Genomic DNA, 23,750 nt, shown 5'->3' on the forward strand with positions numbered 1-23,750 from the left:
ATGCATTCCGGTGGGATAGTAGTTTTTCAGACCAGCAGAAGTTAAGCCTCAGATTAGAAGTGTGTCCTCGTTATGAAATAGTCATGCACCTCAGGATTTCAATTACTAGGGGTGCAAAAGTGTTCAAAAAAAATACATGGCTAAAAAACAATTAAAAGGTAAGCAAGGCCCAAGCTTTAAGTTCCCAAATCTTTTTAACAGTAAAGTACTTAAAAAAAAAAAAAAAAAAAAAAAGTGGCAAAAACAAGAAAAAACCCACCTCCAACTTTGCCAAAACAAAACAGTTCCAGTATGAACCTGCTTGCTTTCCTGCTGGCTCACTTCGTAAGGCAAGGAGCTGAGGGGCTGACAGTGGTAAATTCGCTCCCCGGAGCCTGCTGAGGATTTATATCCTTGAGAGGAGAAAGAGCGGCTGTACCGGGCTGGCTGCGCCTCCCCAGCGCTTTGGCTGGTGCCACCAGTAACTGTTACAGGGAAAAACCCTGTTAGCGCTTGGTCTTTCAGTGAATGTTTGTGGAGGAGGGGGGAAGGAGTGTGCTGTATGTGCCTGATCCTCGGCGGTCACGGTGTGCTTTGTGGAGTTAGGGCGTAGTAAGCATGGCAAGGTCTGGGTCGGATCCAGACTGCCTGCGAAGGGAAGAAGTGAAGTGAGGAAAGAGCGTCAGAAACTCAGGGAGATAATTTCTGATTACTGTTCTGGCTCTTGGTGCAGATGAACATATTCCACAATTTTTCATTCCCTTTTGAATAATGTTTTTCATCATTTGCTTGTAGGATGTAGTCCATTATGGTTGTCTATTATTCTTCTGCCGGGGTGCTTGTGGGATAGCTACTTGCTCATGCATCCCATGCAGGGATATTTTGCCCTGTATATCCCGGTGTGTTCATGTTCCCCTCCCTCTCTAAATCAAGAATTTCAAGACAGCTTGCACTGACCATAGCTTCCAGTGCAACAGTATATTGGCACTGGTGCAGCTCCATTGATGTCGCCTGGGGCTGGGGCTGAGCCACTCGTGGCCACATCCAAGTGCCAACATGGGTGATGAGCACACAGGCAGATGCTGCTCCATATACCTCACCAAATGCATCCTAGAAGGATGTGGTTATTCCCTTCTTATGACTATGTTGGCAAATGCCCTGTCTCCATGGAATAAGAGGTTAATGGGAGAAATCCTGTTGTGCTGCCTGGCACATGGTGCGAGGCCTTGTGAAACTCCAAAGGCCACCAAAAATCAGTGGGACTTTTTCTGTTGATTTCACTTGAGCTTTAGATTAGATCTGTAATTTTCAACTAGCTCTTTTTTTGTTGTTGTTGTTTCAACCTGCTTGATTTTGCACTCTGCATTTAATTTTGAACATTTTTTTCTCCCTGTGCAGAATCTTTCAAGCTCAATGTGGAGCAAAGTTTGTAAGGGTCTTTTGAGGAAGATAGAGCAGTGTGGAGCTGATCCCAGGTCTGGTTTTAAATCCTAAGTATTTCTTGATCTTGGAAAAAAATTCTCTAGCTTTCTTTAGATTTCCAGCCTGTTCTGGGCCTAAATATGCACTTATAGATGCAGTTCTTATATAGACAGGGGGTGTTATTTGGAAGGGGCTGTATTGGGAGGGTTTTTTCTTTGTTGGCAGATCTTGAATTTCTTCTGGGAATGTCGATTAAGAGACTTGCATCAAATCCAGACATGGCTTTGGTGTCTTTTAACTATGTATCCTGGCTATAAAACTTTGCCATTTCTGCACATAGTTGTAAACCAACATTTCGATGCCATGCTCCCTATCTGTAACTACGATGATGCTCTCAGGAAGCTGCTGGCTGAATGTCTGTCTTGTTTTACAGCTACTAGTAAGTTATCAGCACCATTTGTTCAGTTAACAAGGTTGTTAGTAGGTATACTCAGATCTGGTCCAAGTTCCATTGTATATGCCAGACTAAGGTTTTTTCTGCATTTCTTGTTCCTGCCTGCCCTGGAAATCTTTGCTGTTGCTCAAGCTACAGCTCAGTTTAAGAAGCTGCCTAAGGATAAAGTTCTGACATCTTGGCAAAACTTGCTTTCCCTAACCATGGTTTAAGGCATTGTCAAATATCACTTTAATTTAATTACATTTAAACATATCTGAGATGGCTAAATGTTTTTTTTTGCTAACCCTGCTTAGCCAAAATGGTTAGCTCGGGTATATCACCTTAATCAAACATTTCTCCTTTAAGTCCTCTAATAAACTAAATTTGTAAACCACAGTTAAACATGGTCTTTTTAAAAACACTTTATCAATAAGACTAAGTTTCTACTAAATCAAACCAGGATAAGAATAAAATGCAGAAGTTCTTTCCAAGCCACCCATAAGGCTTCATGCATTGCAAGGACGAGCTGATTATTTTTTGGCCAGGATATTTTATTAATGTATCTGAAAAGTTTTGCATAAGCTGCTCATAGTCAGCTGTGATGTAGGAAGCCCGACAGGAAGCAGGAACATATAAGAGCAGGTTATGTCTTTTAATGATGAATAAAGTGTTTGAAATTAAGACAGCAAACAGCATAAATGGATTTCATGCTTGTCAGGGAGTCACAAGGCTTTGGTGGCACAGAAGGTCCTACTGCACGTTTCCACAGCACCTGCCACAGTGGCCTCTAGTCCTTGGGAGGGCTGGGAGAGGCTGGAGTAAACAATCGTTTCACTTCATTCGTGTCATGTTTATAAAGGTCAAATATACAACATTCTGTGACAATGAATAGCTCATTTTCTAAGCAAGTCTATTAACGAGAGCAGATGCATGTCACGGTTTAACTAGAAGTTCCAGAATTCCCACATATGTTCCCTTTCATATGCTGTAGGGGGGAAAAACACTCTGAAATGAAAAAATTATTATAAAAAGCAAAATCTGGGCAAAACTTCTTTCTGTTGAATCCACTGTTTTACCTTCTCCCTATGGTGTTTTGGTTTTTTTTATTATTATCCTTATTTGATTTTTAAATTTAATTTCAGTAATACATTCCGTTTATAGAAAACTTAGTCTGTCATATGGTACACCCGTACCACCTACCGAGCGTGGTCCCCAGGCAACCTTCTCATCTGGACTTGCAGGTTAAGTTCCTGCAACAGCAACACAGGGCAGCCTCCGGGTGAGGGGGACCCCAAATCCCCTGCCCCTGCATCGCTGCTGAGCTTCCTGGGCAAGCCGTCCTGGGGCTGGCAGGCAGGTGCTGGGAAGCACCCCGGAAAAAAGCTGGGCACAATACTATATACCTCATAGAAGGTGTGATTTGGGAGCCCAATGGCCACACTCTCATATCTGACTTTGCCCTCCCGTACACATCACACAGTGTAATGGTAGAAAAACATGCAGTGTGATATGGTAAACATGGGGTGGGTGAGGAGCCCGGCTTATAATAGGAGAGGGGAGGATGGACAATAAGCCCAGTTCATTTTAATGTAGAACTTGCTCAGAAGAAAGCACTTTGGATCAATTTATCAAATCAGACCAGTTTTGTTCAAGTCACATCCAGAAGGAAGTAATTTGGTTTTTTGGCCACAGAAGATACCAGTTCTGCAGAAACTGTTTACTCTGTGAAAAGTATTCTAATGGAAAGTCCCACGGTTGCTTTATATTCAAGTAATATTAGTCAAGTGTTGTCTCTATCACATGTTTGTTCTTTAACAGTAATTTTCATTGAAATTTAATACCAGGTGGCAATAATAATAGAATCTACACATTTGTTATTTTTGTAATTATTAAGGGGGCACTGGCTGCAGAGGGATGAGATGAAGCGGGGGGAGCAGACTAGTTACTTCTATCATAATTCTGACAAAATCTAAAGTGACACATGATCTCCATAAATGACAGAAGAAGGCAAAGTCCACAGATGTTCCCAGCAGCACTCACAAATCCAAAAGAGACAAAACTCTTCGCTGTGCTCCTGCCTGTACAAATTGCCTGCGGGGTGTTTTGAGAGAGAGCTGGAATGTCTTTTTCAAACCATTCACACTCTGCTGCCTGCTTTAAACGGACATGAAAAAAAAAAAAAGCACATGCTCTGAATCAGGTTGAGATTTTATTCCATGAGGATGAAATACCTTCATGGTGAGCTTTGGAAAGTTAATTTTGGATCAGTCTATCTTAGAAGTGGTTGCTTTTCACTTCTTAAAACAGTGGGGGAGGTTCAGCCATCTATTCCAGCTGTGTTAGGGCTGGTAAACCTGGCACAGCCTCTGTATTTTGCGGCAAATTAGTTGCTGAAGTTAGTAGTTTAAAAAATTTAGGAGAAGCCTATACTTGGTCCTAAATGATATAAAGGAAGTCAAAGTAGACCAAAGGGCAGGAGTCAGAGTTGCAACAAAACCAGCAAAAATACTGCTGTCAAAAATAAATTTTTACAGCTATGCCTGGATTTAAAGGATAACCTCAAAATGTGTTTGTAGTACACAAAATGTTAAAGACACAGGGCCCAGTGTGTCAGCTGGGGAAGCCAAGTCAGCAGCATTGCAACTGCATGATTCTGGCACACACTTAGGAGCTGCGCTAGCATATATTGCTGGTAATTAGGCCACAACTGGGGCAGTAGGGAAGTTTGATAGAGATCTGTCTTTATGAGTTCACGGTTATATTACCAGCCCAAATACCGCTGGATGTACTCAAATGATGCACAGTCTTGAGTCACAGTTTGAACTATACATCCCCAGCCAATAGATGTTCCCAGCTTCGGGAAAGGACCAGCGGTGCTGCTCTTTGTCTTCTTCTACCTTAATTTAGCTACAGCAAAAAGGGTCTCTGAGACTTGGTGACAGCCCCTGGTGAGGTATGTAACACGTACGGTGGCTGATGCATTAGCTGGTGCAGCCTAAGAGCCATCTGTGGATTAACGGAGATGCCAGGGACTTAATTGTGCATAAACCTTCAAAAGATGAAAAGCTGAAAGAATGTTTTATATAAGCTAAAATGTTTGCTGAAGAGAGGATCTGGGAGAAAGTAAGAGCTCAACCAAATCAGAAGTGTCGTAAATCCCAAGGATACTGACACAGCCACAGGAGGCAAATCTTGTTCTGGTGATGGGAAGTTCCTAAATGTGGATATATCAAGGACACAGGAAAAGTAAAAGGTGCAGAGAAAGAAAAGCTACTTATTCCATGCTTCCCTGCACAGAAGTGTTTGATTTTGCAGTATGGTGATTTCAGTACTGGCTTTTGAAAGATACTTAAATGAAAATCCAGGAGCCCAGAAGAGTTTACCAGCAGAGCACAGCACCCTGTTCAGGATGGTCCGGGCAGTGCTGGCTGCGTGCAGTGTTTCCTCCTCTTAACCCCAGCCATACTGACCCTATGGTGGCAATTTTGGGTTTCACAGGTTGTCATGGTGTCACCCGATACTGAGGGGACAGAAAGGTTTTTTAGGGATCCTTGGCAGAATGATGATGGCACTAAATCATAGTTATAATTAAAGCTTTATTTTCTTACCAGGACATTATGATTAGTGTAGCACAGAATTTATGATTAGAATGGCACTGGGTTTCTGCAAGCAGAATCAATGTAGTACAATCTCTAAGTACCATAATAGAGAATTTATAATACAACTTAATTTATGAGTTCTAATCACCAGGACCTTCTGCAGATTAGATCACATCTTAATACATGGTTTGCTGTATCAGTATAACAATCATAATCATGGAATCATAGAATGGTTAGGCTTGGAAGGGACCTTAAAGATCATGTAGTTCCAACCACCCCTGCCATGGGCAGGGACATCTTCCACTAGACCAGGTTGCTCAAAGCCCCATCCAGCCTGGCCTTAAACACCTCCTGGGATGGGGCACCCAAAACTTCTCTGGGCAACATATTCCAGTGCTTCATCACCCTCACAATAAAGATTTTTTTCCTAATATCTAATCTAAATCTCCCCTCTTTCCGATTAAAACCGTTACCCTTTGTCCTATCACTACACTCCCTGATAAAGTGCCCCTCCCTTTCCCATAGACCCCCTTTCAGTACTGGAAGACTGCTATAAGGTCTCCCTGGAGCCTTCACTTCTCCAGGCTGAACAACCCTCTCAGCCTGTCTTCATAGGAGAGGTGCTCCAGCACTATGATCATTTTTGTGTCTGTCCTCTGGACCCACTCCAACATATCGTTCCTGGGCTGAGGACTCCAGAGCTGGGCGCAGTACTCCAGGTGGAGTCTCATGAGGGCAGAGTAGAGGGGCAGAATGACCTCCCTAGATCTGTTGGCCATGCTTCTTCTGATGCAACCCAGGACATGGTTGGCCTTCTGGGCTGTGAGCGTATGCTGCCAGCTCACGTTGAGCTTCTCATAAACAAACATCCCCTCATCCTTCTCCTCAGGGCTGCTCTCAATCCATTCTCCGCTCAACCTGTATTTGTGCTTGAGATTGCCCTGAGCCACATCGGGTCTAGACTATAAACTAGACTATAATCTAGTCTAGTTTAAATCTAGTCTAGTTGAAAATCACATAAAATAATATGAGTCATTCCCTCAATCCTCAAAGGAAACAGAAGACAGTGGGGGTGTCCCTGGCCATCAAGGGGTCCCAGGTCTCCCTGTCCAGCTGCAGTTCTGGTGCAAGTTCCCCACTTAGGACTTGTAACTGCTAGATTTTACAGACAGTGCTCTGGGTGCAGTCAGGCTTCCCTTTTCTGTGAGGAGGTCATCACCACCTCCTGGTGGGCCAGGTGCCTGGAGTCTTCAAGGCTGGCAAGGAAAGGAGTAATCGGGCTGGCACCCAGGAGTCTTGAGGCCGATAGGGAGGGGAAGAAGAAATCTGCTTGGTTTGTCTACTTGGTTCACAGGACCTTCAGGGCCTGATAATGAGGGAAAGGGAATGAATACATAACCTGTGCAGTCACGGAGAATGGCTGCTTGCCTTATACAGTGATGTTAGTTATGCTAACCACAAGAGCAGGGGTCGAGGGCAAGGGGGACCAGTCACACACGTCTCTGCAGGACACCTGGAGTGGTACTTTCTCTTAGTGTCTGTGCAAACAAATTACTTTCCTGCCCACAGAATCAGTGCCTCTGCTTTACTAAATCCCTTAAAAGGCCCATTCTGTATATATGCATTTATTCTGGTCTTGTGCAAGTGTTGCCTTTATTGATGCCCAATGTATGCTGCTATCAGTGAAGCATAATCTGGCTCATTAAATAGTTATGAGTTTGACCTCTTTTGTCATACAGTTTTTATACGTTGCATATTTTATAATCACATGCTGCTCATGGTATTAATGTGTTCACGTTTTCTAAACACTTGCTGGAAATAAATCCTCTGACTTCTTTCAGCAAGTTTATTTCGGATCGAGAAAGCAGAAGAAGTCTCACAAACAGCCACCTGGAGAAGAAGAAATGCGATGAATATGTAAGTCTCTGTTGCTGTTCCTTTCCCTGTCAAAATGAACTGTATATTCTGTGTATGAAGGGCCTTTAGACATGGTCTTCAAAAGTGCTGGGAACACACAGTTATAACTGAAATTCAGGTTCCAGTAGGAACTGCCTTCGCTCAGCACTTTAAAAAATAACCCCAAAACAAAAATCCCAAGCATTTTGGTCAAGTTGAGGCAAGGGAATCCCTTTGGCCTGTGTTCGGCAGGAAGTCCTGCTGGTTCATTATAGCCTTAAAATATATAAATCATGCACCTAAGATGTTTCACAGGCCTAGTGAAAGATGAGGTTTAAAATTGAAAGTGTAATATGAGTTGTGTATTGCTTATACCACTTACAGCAGTTTACAAAATCTATAGGACAGCTATCAGAGTGTAGTTGTGACAGGGGTCAGCAACTTTTCTTCCTCTTCCAAACCAATTTTTATCAATTTATTTCCATAGCAGTAATTACTTATATCTGATATATCACAAAACATGAAGATGGAAGCGTAGATGCATTTCCTTGCTCAGTTCCAAGCTGTTACTGACACGTCTGCATTTACTTCTCCAGATCCCAGGAACTACTTCGCTGGGAATGTCTGTCTTCAACCTCAGCAATGCAATTATGGGCAGTGGGATTTTGGGTCTTGCTTTTGCCTTGGCCAATACGGGAATTCTTCTTTTTCTGTAAGTATTCATGTGGTGAGTAGCTGATCTCTGTGCAGTTTCACTGCCTTTAAAGGATGTGTGCACTGCCAGCAAACGGAGGAGTTTATAGCCCATCTGTAACCAAGTACAGCAATCGAGCCTGGAAGTGCTAGCTACAAGTTTCGGACATTCTTTTTTCAGTCAATTAAGGGGGGCGGGGAAAGCCACTACTTGTGATACTACAGCAAATGAAATCCATGTTATTTACTACTGATCTGAGCCTAGTCAGGGATTTTTCCTACAGTCCACAAGCTACACATACATCAATACATCAAAAATATTCAGGAGTAATGGTTGCAGTGGGATAATCTTACTTGTGTCCCAAGATCTCCAGAGCTTTCATCAAAGCATGGTGCAGTAACTACTTTTTTTTTTCTTTTTAAACTAAGAAAAAGATTGTTTCTATTCCTTTATATGTTACATGTAATATTTTCATCTCACTCCCACAGTTTCTTCAGTTTCTTATGTGAGAGTCCTTGAGAGCCAACACAAATATAGCCAAGATTTTAGTATAAAAAAAAGAGTTGAGGTAGAGTACTTAACTCCAGGGAAAGAAAGGCATTTTGTAAAGGAGAATTTTATAGTTTAAAAATGAAATGGTGCCAGTGAATGAGTAAGACACAGTGTTGTCCTGTGTTATTCTGGATCGCAGTATGAGACGTTTCATTGTGAAAAGTGATTGTTAAGAAATCAGTTGGGAATTGTGTGCAGATTTCTGTGATAAATGTTCATTGAGGGAAGAAATACAATAATTTACAATCTCTGAGAACTGTTCAACACAGTTATTGAGTCTACAGATTACTCTAAAGATGTGTCATTTCTTGAATGTCAAATCTAAAAAGCTAAAACTTTTGTTATTTCTTAGGTTTTGGGGAAATGTACTATATGAGCCCTGTATATAGCAGAGTGGATGGCCAAAGTGGTACATACTGCCATCTGCTCTGGGGTTTTGTGCCAGGAAAGCTACATCCGTGCTACTAGCTTACAATTCGCTGTGGTTGGGTAAAATCTAGTAATAATCCAAGGAGTTAATCCATTTACAGTAAGAATGTACAAAGTCCCATAATTGTGTTGCCACTAAGCTAGGCTATAAAGTAGCTGGATTTTAATTTAGGTCTTTCTTATGCAGAGGGACTGAGTTTATTATTTTTTTTGCTGCTTTTTTTTATCCAGTACCCTAGCCTGTATATGTTACTTCACCTGTGCTCTGACGAGCACACCTCTGAGGGTACAGACTGGTGGTTGCAAAAAGTGCTGTAACCAGAAAAAAAAAGTTACGTCTTTTCAGCCTCGTTATCTTTTCTGTAATAATAGTGTATCAACCAAGGAGTATCCTTGATTTCCCTTTACTGCTTTAGTTTTCTATAATCTCATCCTCTTCTCATTCTTTCAGCAGTTTTTCATGAGTTAAGTGAAATGTGAAATGTGTTTGCTGTAAAGGATGTAAAAAGGCAGTTTCTTTTAAGTGAAGTAGATCAGACCAGTGATGTGAACACCAGAGAAACTTCCAACAACGTGTGATGGTGACTGGGCCAAGTAGTAAGTGTGTAGATCTGTACCACCACATTGTATGAAAAGCTCCCAAACATGAATGTAGAGATTTTATACAGTAAATAACAGCATTATTCTCTACAGAATTAACTGTGTGTATTTAAAAGTGAATAATTGTGTGTTTTTGTTAGCTTTATAATGCCATTAGATCTGTTGGCCTGGAGATAGCCCAGCCTGCTGAGATCAAAGGTAAGGAAGCTAGCAGGACCTAACTGACCAGGCCAGCAGAGCTTTCCCCTTTGAAGCCTGGAGATACAGGATCCTAATGTGGTGTCTGTAGTTATGCATGAAAGTTGAAATGCTTTAAATGTTCTTTGACCGTGCAATAATCTAGTTAAACCTAGTCCATTGGTGGTAGATTTTTTCTCACAGTCTCATTCAGTGTGTTTTTCCCATAAGCATGTAGTTCTGCTGTCGCTATCACAGGTAGATCTTAGAACAATTTCTGCTTTACAAGTGATTAGAGTTCCAACAACAGTTTCATTGCTTTTTGCACATGAGGAAGCACTTAGATGCACTGCTCCCGAGTAGCACAGTTCCGGAAAGTTTCTAGTATTCTATAGCATGCCATCCAGTATTGGCATGCACCATTTCTAAAAAGTAGAAAGCAGAAGCGGAAAAATTAAAGGAGCATTTTCAGCACTAACAAAGCAGACCCGGCCTGATTTCCCCTCTCAAAAGTTTTAGGCTCCTGCAGTGTGAAGTGTGCCCTGCCATGCACACCTGGATTAGTTCAGATCCTACATTCTTGGCATAAGACATGCAAAATAAACATGGCAATGAGAATATACTATCACATCCTATTTGCATAACTTTGTGCCATAGCACAATGTCATGCTTCTGAGGAAGAACTCGGAGGAATTTAATCCCAGTATTGTTGATAGCTACAGCCTAGACCAAAGAAGAGCATCCTTTCTTATATGCAAAAGCGGAGAAAAACTTTGCTGCAGAAAGATGGCACAAAAGGCTTGGGAAGTTAGAGAATGGGCCAGGACATCTAGGGATGGCAGGAGCACTTGTTGCTGCCTGTGGTTTCATCCTGGAGAGCCAGAACTGGAGTGAGGGATTGCGCTGCGGAGACATATGGCCTGGCCAAGTGCAAGGTGCCTTCAGCCTGCATTTAGCCCAGCACTGCACGTGATCTGAAAAACCCTGCTGAGGCACAGGGGCTTGTTAGATGAGGTATAGTATAAGACTACAACTGAAGTTTCACACTGCTTTCTGCAGCCGCTTCTGCGAGGGTTGGCTGGAAGCAGTCGCGAAGCCACAGCCTAACTCCTGCAGAGGTTTGGGGCAGGCTGGCAGACCAGCCCTCTGGGAGGCCTGATGGTAGCAAACCCTGTGTTCTGCCGTGCTCTTCTGCACCCAGTAGCTTATGAGGGTTCAGAGCTGCTGCGTGCAATAAGGCAGGCGACTTGCATGAGCCTCAGAGGTCTTCTGGCCCCAAAGCCCAGGACTCCATAGAAGGCTGGGGACAGCACGTGTTGCAGCTGACCTGGTAATGCAGCAGCTGGGAGCAACCAGCAGTGGCATCGCAGGAACAGCTTGTTCTTCCCAGCGCTGTATCAGTCCCCTGCCCTGAACTGTTTATTCTGGATTCGTTGGGAGGAGGTGACTTTTGCGTGCGCCGGTTGCTGGTATAGCGGCCAGCACTTCTTTAAAAGCAGGCAAAATAAAAAGTAGGGGAGTGCTTTTGGGACTGCGGCACAAGCTCCCCTGCTTCTGTTTTGAATTTGTGCAGAGCAAGTGGCATGGACATTTTCATTCCTTTCCAAGGGGTGGTTCTGGCATGAATATCCCTGTCCATACCGCAGTCCCAACACAAACAAGTTTTTCATACAGCACTAATGAAAATGCCAAGTGTCTCTGTAAGAAATCTATGGGGAGCTAAGGACAACAGATCCAGATAAATACCTGGCTGCTTGGGAGTGTTATTTTTACCGCTGCAAAGGCTCCATGAGCTCAGTGCCTGAAAAACGGGAGCTTTTAATATTAAAATAGACTTGATGCTGGCATGCGGAGCCGGAGCCGTTTGGGGCTGGGAGTGAGTCAGCCCAGCAGCCCAGCATCAGGAGCTGTGAGCACCGTGCCTCCAGGCAGACAGGGGCTTGGCGGCTCTTCAGGGAACACAGGCAGAAGGAAGGCTTAGCAAACCAGTAAAAAATGGAGCTGAGTGACCTCAGCCAGTACACTCTCCCTTCCCTTCTCCAGCTCCCCAAGGAGCAACACCCTTTGGACTGTACAAAGATTGTGTTGTTATTGTCAACCATGGTTCTCTGTTGGCAAAAGAGTAGTTCCTCCTATAACCTCTTTATGTTTCCGCCTGCTTCTCTGGCCTCCAGAAACTTGTGGGTAATTATTTGGCAGTAAAGTATTTCTAGTCTAAAATAATAAAAAAGGGGAGGGAAGAGGCTTCTCATCCTGTTCTTTCTATGTATTCCTACAAAAAAGACATGTTGCTGCCTATCTTTGACAGCAGCTTGTTTTCTGTTAAATTTTAGGCTTGTTTTTCTCTGTGTCCTGAGGGTAGTTGTCATAATAAAGAGAGGAATTGCCAACAGATTGTCCGAGTGCTCTTCACACACATCATGAAAACATCATCAGGTCTTTGTGTGTCAGAGTGTTGGAGAGGAAGGCACACATGGTGCTTGGCTTAAAGACACTGAGCAATGAGCAAATGTGTTTTTATGCACTTAGCCCCCAGCGCTGACTAATTATCATTTGTGCCAGCAAGTTCCCTACGCAAACAATTTGGTCATTACCTCCTGCAATTCTTCTAAGGGAAGTCAAATTATGGATCAGGACAGATCAGGAGTGACATCAGTGAGGGAACACCAGTCCCCACCTGGACAAAGCATAAGCCTTTGCTTTCCGCCTTTATTCCCAAGGGAAACCAGTCAGGCCTTAACTTCCCTCCTCTCTGTGCTTCTTGGGCACTGGGCACATAAAAAGCCATTTGGGCACCCCTTTGGAAGCATATGAACATGTCTGGGGAAAAGATGCTTCCATTTAATATGGAACTCTTTAAATAGAGGACATCCCTTCACAATTTTTATTCTGCTTCCAGAAAAAAAGCTTGAGAGCGGGTGATGAGGAACATACCTGGCTCATCTCTGCTCTGATTAAATCTTAATTCCTAGCTGAAAAGACATTTTTACTCTTGCTTCTTTCAGTATGGGGAGGTGTAACTCACTAACAGGCTGCGCTCTGCAGCTCTGCTGAGTTTTACTTGGTTGAATCCCTCTGTGTGCAGGGCTTTCTACCTCCACGGTGGTGTGGTGGAACTGCAGAAAGCATGTGAATCATATGTATTTTTAGGGCTTTTTGCATTGTCAGAAGAGTATAAAAATTATCTCGGAGTCAACGGGAATATGACCTGACATGAAATATTGCCATGTTAGAGCTCAGCTCTTACAGTAAGCTTTATTTTCCATTCTTTTGTAGGCTGCTCTTGGTTTCAGTGACGCTGCTGTCTATTTATTCAATATATCTCCTGTTGGTGTGTTCAAAGGAAACAGGTAATTTAAAATGTTATTATACCATTTTAGTAGAACTATAACGAGCAAGAGGTGAAAAGTGCTCAAATAAGGCCAGGTGCTTTGTGTAAGATGGAGTTTTTACCACTTTGCTAACACAATAGAAAGGCCTAACACATTTTGGGTCAGAAGCACAGAATTAACAAGAATTTATGCCATGGCAATGGAGAACAGCATCTGACCATCGCTATAAAGAGACAAACTTAGGACAAAGAGTGAATTCTGCTAACATGAATTGTCTTCAGTGAGCTAGAAAGAACAGGTCATATAGTTTCTTTGTGTTACAAAACCAATTGCAAGTGAAATTTAATGAATCTTTGCCTATGGCGAAGCTTACCTGAAAATACAGTTTGTCCTTAATGGTTAGTGTGAAATTATTGATAGTCTTTTTGATGAAGTAGGAAATTACCAACAAGAAAATAAAAGGGAACAGTTCCTCCACAGAGAGAAGTGTAACTGCAAGCAAAATATATTCTAAACACAGAAATTAGAAGTTAGCCACAGTGTTAAATGTCACTGTGCTCTAAAGTCCAAGAGTCTCTTTCCTTGGATAAAAAATCTCTGAAGCCAGATTTTTAAAATAATCTGTGCACAAGAACACCGTAATATTTTAATATGTAATTTGGACACACATGAGTCACTGTTACAGCATGTATAATGGCACCAAGTGCCTATTTAAATTAGGTATGTATGCCTAATTTTAGACACATTTGTGCCCTGTTAGTTCCACAACTCTAAGCCCTGGTTTCTATGCTGCTGATAAATTTAAGTTGTTTATACAAGCTTCAAAGCAGAAATGTCAGCTATAAGGAAATATAGAGAAAAGCAAACAATGGGATACGCTTTAAAAATCATCTGTACAGTGTAACATCGGCAATATTTCTCTTTCTGTTCTCATGTATCTCACCATCTTCACAATGTCCAGTCTTTTTCCCAGCCTAAATCACAGCCAAGGAAAAAAACATTTAACAGAAACACAAACTAATTAATAGTGGAGTTTCTCAAGCTTGACAGATATTTAACAAGAAGCTTTAGTTATAATTTACACTTTGCCCTGCTTTTCCCAAAAGCATTCCACAGTGAGAATTCACAAGTTAAGGCTTCGTCATTAGAACTTGTAAATCATCCTGTAAACCAGTGGCTGCCCTTATTTGGATCGTTTACAGTCAAAGCAAAGGAAAGGGCAGAATGGCGGTGCTGTGTCTGCTGTGGCCAGGCTGCCAGTGCTGACTTGTGGATCCCTCTGTGCCGAGATTTGTCTGGGGAGGAGGCGTCCTACGTCACTCGCATTGCGGGCGCAAACCTAACACACCAGGATGGGGATACCAGAACTGAACGTGTCACTAGGGGTATAGACAGATTCATTAAAGGGGTGTAATAGCCTCATTAAGAGCTTCAGTTTCAAAAGTGACTGGTAGCCAACGATAACATTTATAGACGTCAAGAAAACATTCCTACACACGTTTCAGCCCTAGTAGTTACAAGAGAGCTCTCTATTTACTTGCAAAGGGCAGATATGGCTGCACAGATGGGTGGTTAACTGAAAAGGAATCATAAAGTGTTTTGACGCAACAGCTCTCGCTGGTGTATTTGTTACCTTTCTCCTCGCTTCTTTTCATGCAGGCTGCATGGTGTATGAAAAGCTGGGTGAGCAGGTCTTTGGTACCCCAGGGAAAATGATTGTCTTTGGATCTACATCGCTCCAGAACGTTGGAGGTAAAGGAGATGAGGGGTATTGAAAAACAAAACCCAGGAACATCTTAATAAAGTTATGGCTACCAACCAGTCAGGTTCCTCTTTGTCTCAGTGATATCTTGGGATCTTCATGCTCCTTGATTTAGCTGTGGCTAACACTTTGCATGCAGTCCTTTAAAAATGCAGCCCTTTAAATCTACTGAATGATCAGTAGTTTACAGTCAATTATAGTTCAGGGTCTTCCATCATCAGACTCTGACGTGGGAAAAGGTTCAGGATGCTTTCTGCACTTGTTCCACAAAATATCTTACCCATTTTCTAACCTGACTTCCTTCCTCCTCCAGCAATGTTGAGCTATCTCTTCATAGTCAAAAATGAGCTGCCTTCTGCCATAAAATTTCTAATGGGAAAAGAAGAATCTTTTTCGTAAGTTGAATTAATTTTGGTGATTAGATTAAAGAATTTAACATTGTGGAGATAAGTTTAAGCATATGTTTATAAAAGCTCTTAACTATTGGATACTCTTTGGGTGTGCCAAAGTAGATTTTCACAGAAATATTTAAGGGGGCTAATAAAAATCAAGGCAACTTTGGGAAGGAAAGGAGGATGGATAAGAAATGAATGGTTAAGTCATTAGTAGTTACTCTCTTTGCACACCAAATTTTCATGAAGAATTGTGATTTATACAAAACTCTTATCATATGATCCAATCTTTTACAGCATTAGGCAACACTTGAAGATACTGGGAACAATACAAGTTTAAGATATTGGGTATTCCCCTGTGCTCTTAGCATCTTACAGGATTTTGCTCCTGAAGCACTGTCCATAGTATGGAATTCTTCGATACTAGCCTATGACAACAGCGTAATACTATACTTAGATTTCTCCCACTTACCACTTGACTTGTACCAGCTTCTTTTACAAGGGCTGGTATTTCTTTATAGTGGTAAATATCCTTTGCACTAGGTTATACGGTGTGCTGTAGTGCACGAGAAGAAGGTAGAGGTCCCATTCCTCAGGCTTTCATACTAAATTGGACCAAGCAGTGGAAATAGGTCATACAGAATGTCATTAATGGTGCCCCTTCTCCCCTTTCTTGCTTTCCAGCAGGATTCAAAGCACTTTGCTAGAAGGAGATACAGCCTTAGGCTGGCTTGTCCATGCCAGCCCGCAAGGGTCTGGTTTGCCATTCCAGGCACATCGTGCCTGAGTGATTCAGCAAATTAATCGTGGTGGCCCCTCGCTGTGCTGTATGTGTGGCAGGGTGGCTTATATCAGGTTAGGGAGGGTGTTGTTCTGCCTCTCAGTCCCGTTCACTGATCTCAGCAGTAGGTTGGTAGTTTGTCTAGTGACTATGAAAAGCTGCCGTTTCTGAGTCTCAGCAGTGCCATGGTTTAAGGGCTTGATACTTAATGAGTCTACGAAGTTTAGATCTGGCGCCATCTCTCCTTTTGTGAGAGCTTGTAAGGAGACCAAAGATAGTTCTGTAACTGCAGCAAAGAGAATGACAGAGTGTGAGAAAAAACAGAGAGAGTTTAAGGTGTGCTCATGGTGGGTTTTTTTAATTTTTTATACAGGGCATGGTACGTGGACGGGCGGATTCTTGTTGTCACAGTGACGTTTGGTATAATCCTCCCTTTATGTCTCCTTAAGAACTTAGGTAAGATGCAAACACCATTGTGGGAATAAAATAAAGGAGCCCAGGCATCATGCCACTGACAGCTGCACTGTCAGTTCAAAAAAAAAGTGCTGACATTGTAATCTAAACAGCATCCCCGGGCCAGGAATAAGCTGTGTTTTAAGAATCGTGGAACAAGTAGGCCTAAACTCTCAAAGTGGCTGAACTCAGTAGAAACCAGCTTCATCCATACAATTGTGGAAACTGATTTGAAAAATTATAGTTGAGGGTCCTCATTTTGTAAAGCAATTCTATTTTATGTGTAGCCTGTAAAAATAAATTCACAAGTTGTGAGATTACAAGAAATAACATTTTTCTATCAGCATTGAAATTTTTGGTGGTGATGTTAATTGGAGGTGTTGGACTTTGAAGTAAGATATGTATGGAGAATTGCATTTCCAGATATGTTTGAGTCCACAGAGATGCCAGTAGGTACAAAATGTATTTTTTAAAACCATGTCACAAGATTTGGCACTGAAGGCCTGTTGGGATCTTCCTTTTGAGAAAATAACCCATACTCAGCTGATGTGGCTCATGTCAGGGAATCTGGGTCACATTCTGATTGCAACTGCACATTTTCAGGTTTGTTTCAATTATCACTACTTTCAAAAGTAAAATTAGTTAAACTGCTGTAAAGTCAAACCAGTCAGAGCAAAGCCCAGGTCTGTCTGAAAGCTGGGAGGCATGTGACGTGGGAGACTCCCACACCAACAGGATGTGCTTTTGTCCTGCCTGGAAGCTCACAATATGTATTAAATGTATAATACATTTAAACTTTTCTTCGAGCAACAAAAAGGAAAAAAACAAGATATGGCTAATAAAATAATTTTGTATGAGATTTCCTTTTAATTTGTTTCAGGGTATCTCGGCTATACCAGTGGATTTTCATTAAGCTGCATGGTATTTTTCCTAATAGTGGTAAGTTGAGCTTGCTTTCTTTGTTGGAAGAGAGTTACTTGATAGGATATTCACTATTTCTCTGATGTTTTAATTTTAATTTGCTGCTTTTAAAAATTGTTTTTAGCAATTAGCTGCCTTCTGCTCTCATTCTAGGTTATTTACAAGAAGTTTCAAATTCCCTGTGGCGTATTGGAGCTAAATGCAACATCACCTATCCTAACAAATAGCTCAGCACATGAACATATGTGTAAGCCAAAGTATGTTATCTTTAATTCCAAGGTATGTTTCTTTTTATAATACTTACTTATTTTCCATTCACATAGTCTATGCACCTACACCCCGTGTTCTTAATCTGGTCAGCACCACGTAGGGCCCGATTCTCCATGCCTCCACTCGTGCTCCAGTGGTGAATGCGCAACGGGTGTCCTTGCACAGTCTTATGGAGATGTTGTGTTGAATGTACCTCCTTGCCCTCTTGTTCTGCTCTGGTAATAGGACGTGCCAAGGCTGCGAGCCCAAGCTACCACCAGACAACTAACGCTTTCTTTGGGAGAGTTTTCCTTTCCACTGCTTCTTACAGTTCCCTTCTGCAACTCTGCCTTGAGGCTGTAGTTCAGCAGAGGCTGAGTAAGCCATTCCTGCATCCCAAGCCCAGAAGTATTCCCTCTGTCCTTCTGCACACAAACTGCTTCTTTGTGATAGGGTACATGTTTCTGTAGCCATATGGTGAACTGGATTGAGAAAAGGATACAGTTGAAAGCTAATCCAGCAAAAATTTGATTGCCTTTCAGCTGGATGCTTTCCTCCATCACCGCACAGCTGCAGGAAAAGTTGTGCCAAGAGAATGCGAAAGAGCAAGTGGCTGTAGCTGTGGGAGCAGGAGGACAGGATCACTCCTGTCAGCTGTGCTGGGCCACAGTGCTCTTTAAACAGCACCTTGCCCAGCAGGGCAGAGTCCTCAGGGTGTTGCGGTTACATCCATAGGGAACGCACATGTATAGCATATGCATGCAAAAATGAATTATTTTTTTTAAATTCGTCCTATCAGCTTCAGTTGAAGAGGCCAAACCAAGCACTTCTCTTTAGTTGGGGGCAGCCATCAGCCTAGATCAGCGTGCGACAGCAGCTTAGGTGCAGGCACGTCATAGCTAATGTTGAAGGGCAGACATCTTCTCCTACAGCGAGGCATTTGCCTCAGAGTCGATGGAGGCACATGGGAAAGGATCGATCCAACTGAATTAGGCACGCTGGAGCTGAACTCCAGAGATCTGCCCTCGGGGCCAACTGCTTGCCAATCAATTTAGCAACTTTGGTGTGAGAGGAGAGACAGTTCCACGGAATCAGAGGACAGCTGAGGTTGGGAGGGGCCTCTGGAGGTCATCCGATCCAACCCCCCTCCTCACGCAGGACCACCTAGAGCTGGTTGCCTGGCACCATCCCCGGGAATATCTCCACAGATGGAGACTCCACCACAGTAGCATGCTGTGAGTGAGGGAGACGAGGCAGCACAGGCCTGGGTGAGGACGGACCGCTGGAGAGCAACCAGTGAATTTACTGAATCTGCTGGGCCTAGGGTGTCTCCCAGGATGGCTTCTGTGGGAAGGAGATGCCTGTGGCCAGCACAAGCAGATCTCAGAGGGCCGGGGATTGCTGCCTGTAAGGATGGACTCATTTTGTCCCCGCAGGAGGACCTGTTTTTCATGTGATCTCTGCTCATACCCGTTCTCTGGGGAGAATGGAAGTGCTTGGGCACTGAGATCATTTGTGAAGTTTGGCTGTACACTGAGGACTGAAACCCACTGAGGTTTTTGGTGGAGAAGGGGGTGAGGTCCCCCCTGGAGGCCTCTTGTGCTTCCTGGTGACGTAACAGTCTCTCTCTTTCCCCAAGGAAAAGCATGCTCCCTCCACAGCCCTCCTAGCCCTTTTGTGGGCCTGGGAAATGAAGGGACTCAGTCTGGTACCTTGAAATATCCATTTATTTGTAAGTTCTGCATTCCTCTTCTCTTTTCTTACAGTCTGGATATGGGCTTCCTCTCCAGGACTTCAGCCTTAGCACCACGGGTGCGCACCCCTCTCCATGCCAAGGCAGGGTAGTGTAGCGGTGACCCACCATACGTCCCTTTTACGTGTGACAGTGTGCTAGTAATGGTGGCAGTAGCTGGGCAGGGAAACCTATCCCAGGGAGAAAAAACAGCAGCCATGTGGCATCCAGCACTGGGCTCTGCAAGCAGAGTCAGGACCGTGCTCACATGGCCAATGCGAAGAGCGCTGCTCTCCATATTTCATTAAATACATGCTAATTGACAGGTCTTCTACCTTCTCTGAAGGCTCTCAACATTCGGTTGAAGAGTCCAGAGAGTTGGGAGCTGAGGTAGTTGAACATGGATCATTTCTTCACACCACTGGAGGAAATACTTCTTAACTTCTTCTCTGAAATTCTCTCTGAACAGACCGTGTATGCTTTGCCCACCATTGCTTTTGCATTTGTGTGCCACCCATCAGTCCTCCCGATCTACAGCGAACTTAAAGAGTAAGCTTTTCTCTTTTATTTTTTCCACCAAATTGTTTTGAACCGCTTTGCATGGAAAATGTTAGCGCAGAGGTGCTCTGAGTCATTCGTGCCATTCGGAGGAGATGTGCTTTAATAACACCCAACAAGCTAACGAGCGTGGCTGTCAGCTAGGAAATCTGGCCTCCCAGGCGTGCCGTTGGGGCGGGGGTGAGGGAGGTTGAGGATAATGCAATACTTTGGGAGTTTTCTCTGGAAGTATACAGCAGCCTGGGGAGAGCCAAGTTGTGCCGGTCGTTATTTGGCATAGGAGAGAGGCGTGTGTTCAGCTAACGGCGTTTGTTTCAGCCCAACTAAAAGTCTGTTGCAGTACAGGAAAAAAACCAGTTGTTTTCAGGCCCACTTGTATTAAGAGACCTTTCCCAGTACAGCTGTCTCGCTGACACCTCTGGCTGGGCAGGGCTGTGGGGAGCTGGAGGCCGGCCTTGCTGCGACATCGCTGGCATCGGGGGGAAGCCATGGCCCTGGCCATGGGGGGAGCCCCAGGGGAGAGGTCAGGGTCAGCCAGACCCATGGGTACCCTCAGGTCCTGGTCACTTGCTGGGTGCTTTGAGTTTCAAGGGAGTCCAGTAGGTTCCCAGGAGCTCATTTATGACATCCCTGTGTGGGTTTAAAAGTCTAACTTTAGGTACCAGAGTGGGAATATTTCAGAATAAATATCTAAAAATGAAATGTTTACACTTAACCTATTTTACAGGTTTACAGTGGTCTGCATACGTTCATTATTTTCTACCCATGGCGACACAAATATTTCTTTACAGACTTTCAGAACCTTTTTTTTTCCTGTGCATAATTTCACTCTTTCTCTATTTTGGCCTTTTAATTTAATTAGTAAAGTGTTTAAGGGCCATCCTTCTCCACTTGGTTTCATTCTGTTGAGGTGGGTATGGCTGGGGAGCAGAGCCACAGGGCGGACCCACCATTTCTTGACTGAACCCCCAAGTAGGGTTTGTTTCCCCAGTTCCTCTCTTTCTTGTGCAGCTGTCAATGAATTCCTGTTTTAAATGAAAATGCATTCACGAGTCTCCTCAGAATTACAATGTTTATGCAAAGACTCAATACATATTTAAACAGCTATTGAAAAATCCAGCCTAACCATTTTTATGTGTTCTTTTTTTCTTATTTCTCCAGCCGTTCGCAGAAAAAAATGCAGTTGGTTTCAAATATCTCATTTTTTGCCATGTTTGTGATGTACTTTATGACTGCCATATTTGGCTATTTGACTTTCTACGGTAAGTATGCAGTTCTTTACCGATCAAAGTAGAAAGGGAATACATGTGAAATCAATAGCATATCCCAGCTGGAAAGAAAAGTCCCATCCACTTATATTAAAATACTTTTTCAAATAATTTTCCGTTAAGTTTTCATATTGAAGGTACAAATCCTTTCCTCCTTTTCCCCAAGGACGTAAAGCACAAGTGAAAGCATTATTTGCAAAAAGCATATTCGAAGTATGAGGGAGACAGTTGTTTAACAAAATTGGGGATTAGCTGGGCCCCACTAAGATTTTCATTCCAAGGTCCCCAGCGGAATGTTGTGTACACTGGTAATGACTGAAGCACGCATATCTGCATAAAACGAGACAGATCTGAGAGCAGGTCCTAGGAAACGTGTATTAAATCAGCCATCACAGCTTTTTCATTTTCTTACTGACACTTTCATCACAGGAGGCGAAGGACCAAATGTTTTCCCTGTGTCCCTAGAGCTGACCCCTTCAGGTCTTGGTTAAATAAACTGGCAGTGAAGGTGGGAAAGCTTTGAGGGTTGTCCCCGCTCAGCCGCCAAGGGACGGCTATTTCAGTGTTTGAGACTTGCACCCTGTCTCTTTTCATGCACATCAATTCACTTAAAGAAACAAACAAATTATGTTGTATCACTAAGGGATACAACATGTATGCCCTAAAGGCACAATTATTAAGTAAAATAGGATAAAATACGAATGCTGCCCAGGAAGCTACTCCCATGTTCCAGACTAATGGGGATGTTGCAAAGTAGTGTTTTTTTCCATGGACCATTAAGGGGTTACAAGACAGATGACAAAACTGGTGTTTGCCTTTTACCTCAGAGTCACCAAAAGGTCATCAGTCTTCTCCATCCTATTCCAAGTGACCTTTTTGTTACAATCTCCTCATTCATGGTACCGTTCCTTGTGAGCCACGTATTGCAAGAGAAAGAAAATAAGTAAATATGAAATCTGGCTTTTTTTTCCCCAAAGGTGTATCTATCTCATATTTGTTTTCTCAGGCTCTCATTCTGATTATGAGGCCTTAAGACCGCATGTGGTGAAGTAACTTGAGGTCATCTGTTCTAATTTTCCCTATAAAACCGCAACTACGCTGCAAGTGACAACAGCAACAGCCGCTCTCATCCAACTGCTCCCGTCTAACGCATTTTCGTAGAAATGCATCAAATTAGCAGCCCCAGGGAGCAAATGGGTGTAAATCAGCACGGACCCCTTCGCTTTGGCAGGGAGGAGATTCTGATGTGATTGCCCCAGGGATCTGAGGAGGCAGATCCGTGGCGCTCCTCTCTGGGAATCTCCCACGCCCCTCAAGGACGAGGGTCTGGAGTCCATGGAGGAGGTAGGGGCTGCGTCCTTCTGGCCCTTCCGAGGGGGAACGGCGGAGGAATCCCTGGGGTGTCTCGTGTGCCTCTCCCCACGTCAGGCGTCCCTGTCCCCAACGCTGAGAGCCCACAGGTGGAAGCCGTGTGGCTCCACTGGGGCTTCTCCAAGGGTCAGTGCCACGACAGGCAGCAAAAAAGAGACTGAGGGAATATGTAATTCCTCCACTTTGATCCTTCATCCCCTTGCGACTGACAAGACCTTATCTGTCATATGTTCGCTTACGATTTTCTAACCCTCTTCTCTACCCTTACCTGGGTAAGAACAGTATTTTTATTATGGCCATTTCTTCTTTACACCAATAGTACTTGTCTGTTTGCTGTGTTCTCGAAAGTGTTGCAGTGATGACTATATTTACATTGCAGAATTACAGAAAAGAGGTGTTTTTCTTCCCCTAAAAGGTCACACTGTGGTTGGGCTCTGTGGTGTATCTAGCTGAAAGGAAAACAGACCTTCAACTGTAAGCCTTGCCCTTCACTTCCTACCTGGCTGCAGTCCGTGAGCGGGACAGAAGTTGCAGTCTGTGCTTGCAGGAGCAGAGTAAGCTCTGTGTCGCAGAAGCTGTGCATGTGCCCGGCTTGAACACCCCACTCCTAATCTGCAGGGAGGTGGGAGAGCGTTTTCTTTCTCCTGGTGGGGATTCAAGCACTGCATAGGTGGCGTTGGCCCGTGGTCTCTCCCCAGAAGGGCGTCCCTGGGGGGGAGCGCAGGCATTTCGCCACAGGACAGATGTCTCTGCCTCCAGCATTACAGGAGGTTTTACCGAGCGCCAAAGATTTTAAACTAGGCATGGCTGCCGAGTTCCCTTTAAGGACTTTGGTTTAAGAGCTGTTACTTTTTACCACCAGCTTTCTAAGATTAGCAGGCAGAAAAAAAAAATATGAGCCTAAACAGGGGTAGTGAGTATGTTTTGTGGCGCCCTTAACAGCCACCCCATTAGGGTATTGCTCCTAGATATTTAAAAGCTACAAAGAAAACACACAGGTCCCTCAGCAGCTTGGTTTTCCTGTTGGTTAGCACAGGCAGACCCACTCTGCACTATTTAGCACGGCTTCCAGGAAACGTTTTTGCAGGAGGTCGTATTAAAATACCACCAGCGCCTCCCCGTTAAGTGCCACCCCCCACCCCCCCTC

The 23,750-nt window shown here is 43.6% G+C and overlaps 1 protein-coding gene across 2 annotated transcripts in view; it reads left to right on the forward strand.

Moving 5' to 3' along the window:
- Window positions 1-23,750, forward strand: part of SLC38A1 (solute carrier family 38 member 1) — a 34,830-nt gene that overhangs the window by 1,753 nt on the left and 9,327 nt on the right. For both annotated transcript variants that reach the window (XR_001414296.1, XM_014963771.1), the window contains exons 2-11: window positions 7,278-7,353; window positions 7,929-8,044; window positions 13,061-13,134; window positions 14,776-14,868; window positions 15,192-15,273; window positions 16,425-16,507; window positions 17,385-17,443; window positions 17,579-17,704; window positions 19,876-19,955; window positions 21,126-21,226. Coding sequence is in view for 1 of the 2 variants with exons in the window: in XM_014963771.1 (XP_014819257.1) it covers window positions 7,278-7,353; window positions 7,929-8,044; window positions 13,061-13,134; window positions 14,776-14,868; window positions 15,192-15,273; window positions 16,425-16,507; window positions 17,385-17,443; window positions 17,579-17,704; window positions 19,876-19,955; window positions 21,126-21,226 (890 nt within the window). In the remaining variant the exon portion in view is untranslated. The remainder of the gene's footprint in view (window positions 1-7,277; window positions 7,354-7,928; window positions 8,045-13,060; window positions 13,135-14,775; window positions 14,869-15,191; window positions 15,274-16,424; window positions 16,508-17,384; window positions 17,444-17,578; window positions 17,705-19,875; window positions 19,956-21,125; window positions 21,227-23,750) is intronic.

Source organism: Calidris pugnax, unplaced genomic scaffold (genome assembly GCF_001431845.1).
Source record: "Calidris pugnax isolate Ruff unplaced genomic scaffold, ASM143184v1 scaffold44, whole genome shotgun sequence".
Classification (NCBI taxonomy): Eukaryota; Metazoa; Chordata; class Aves; order Charadriiformes; family Scolopacidae; genus Calidris; species Calidris pugnax.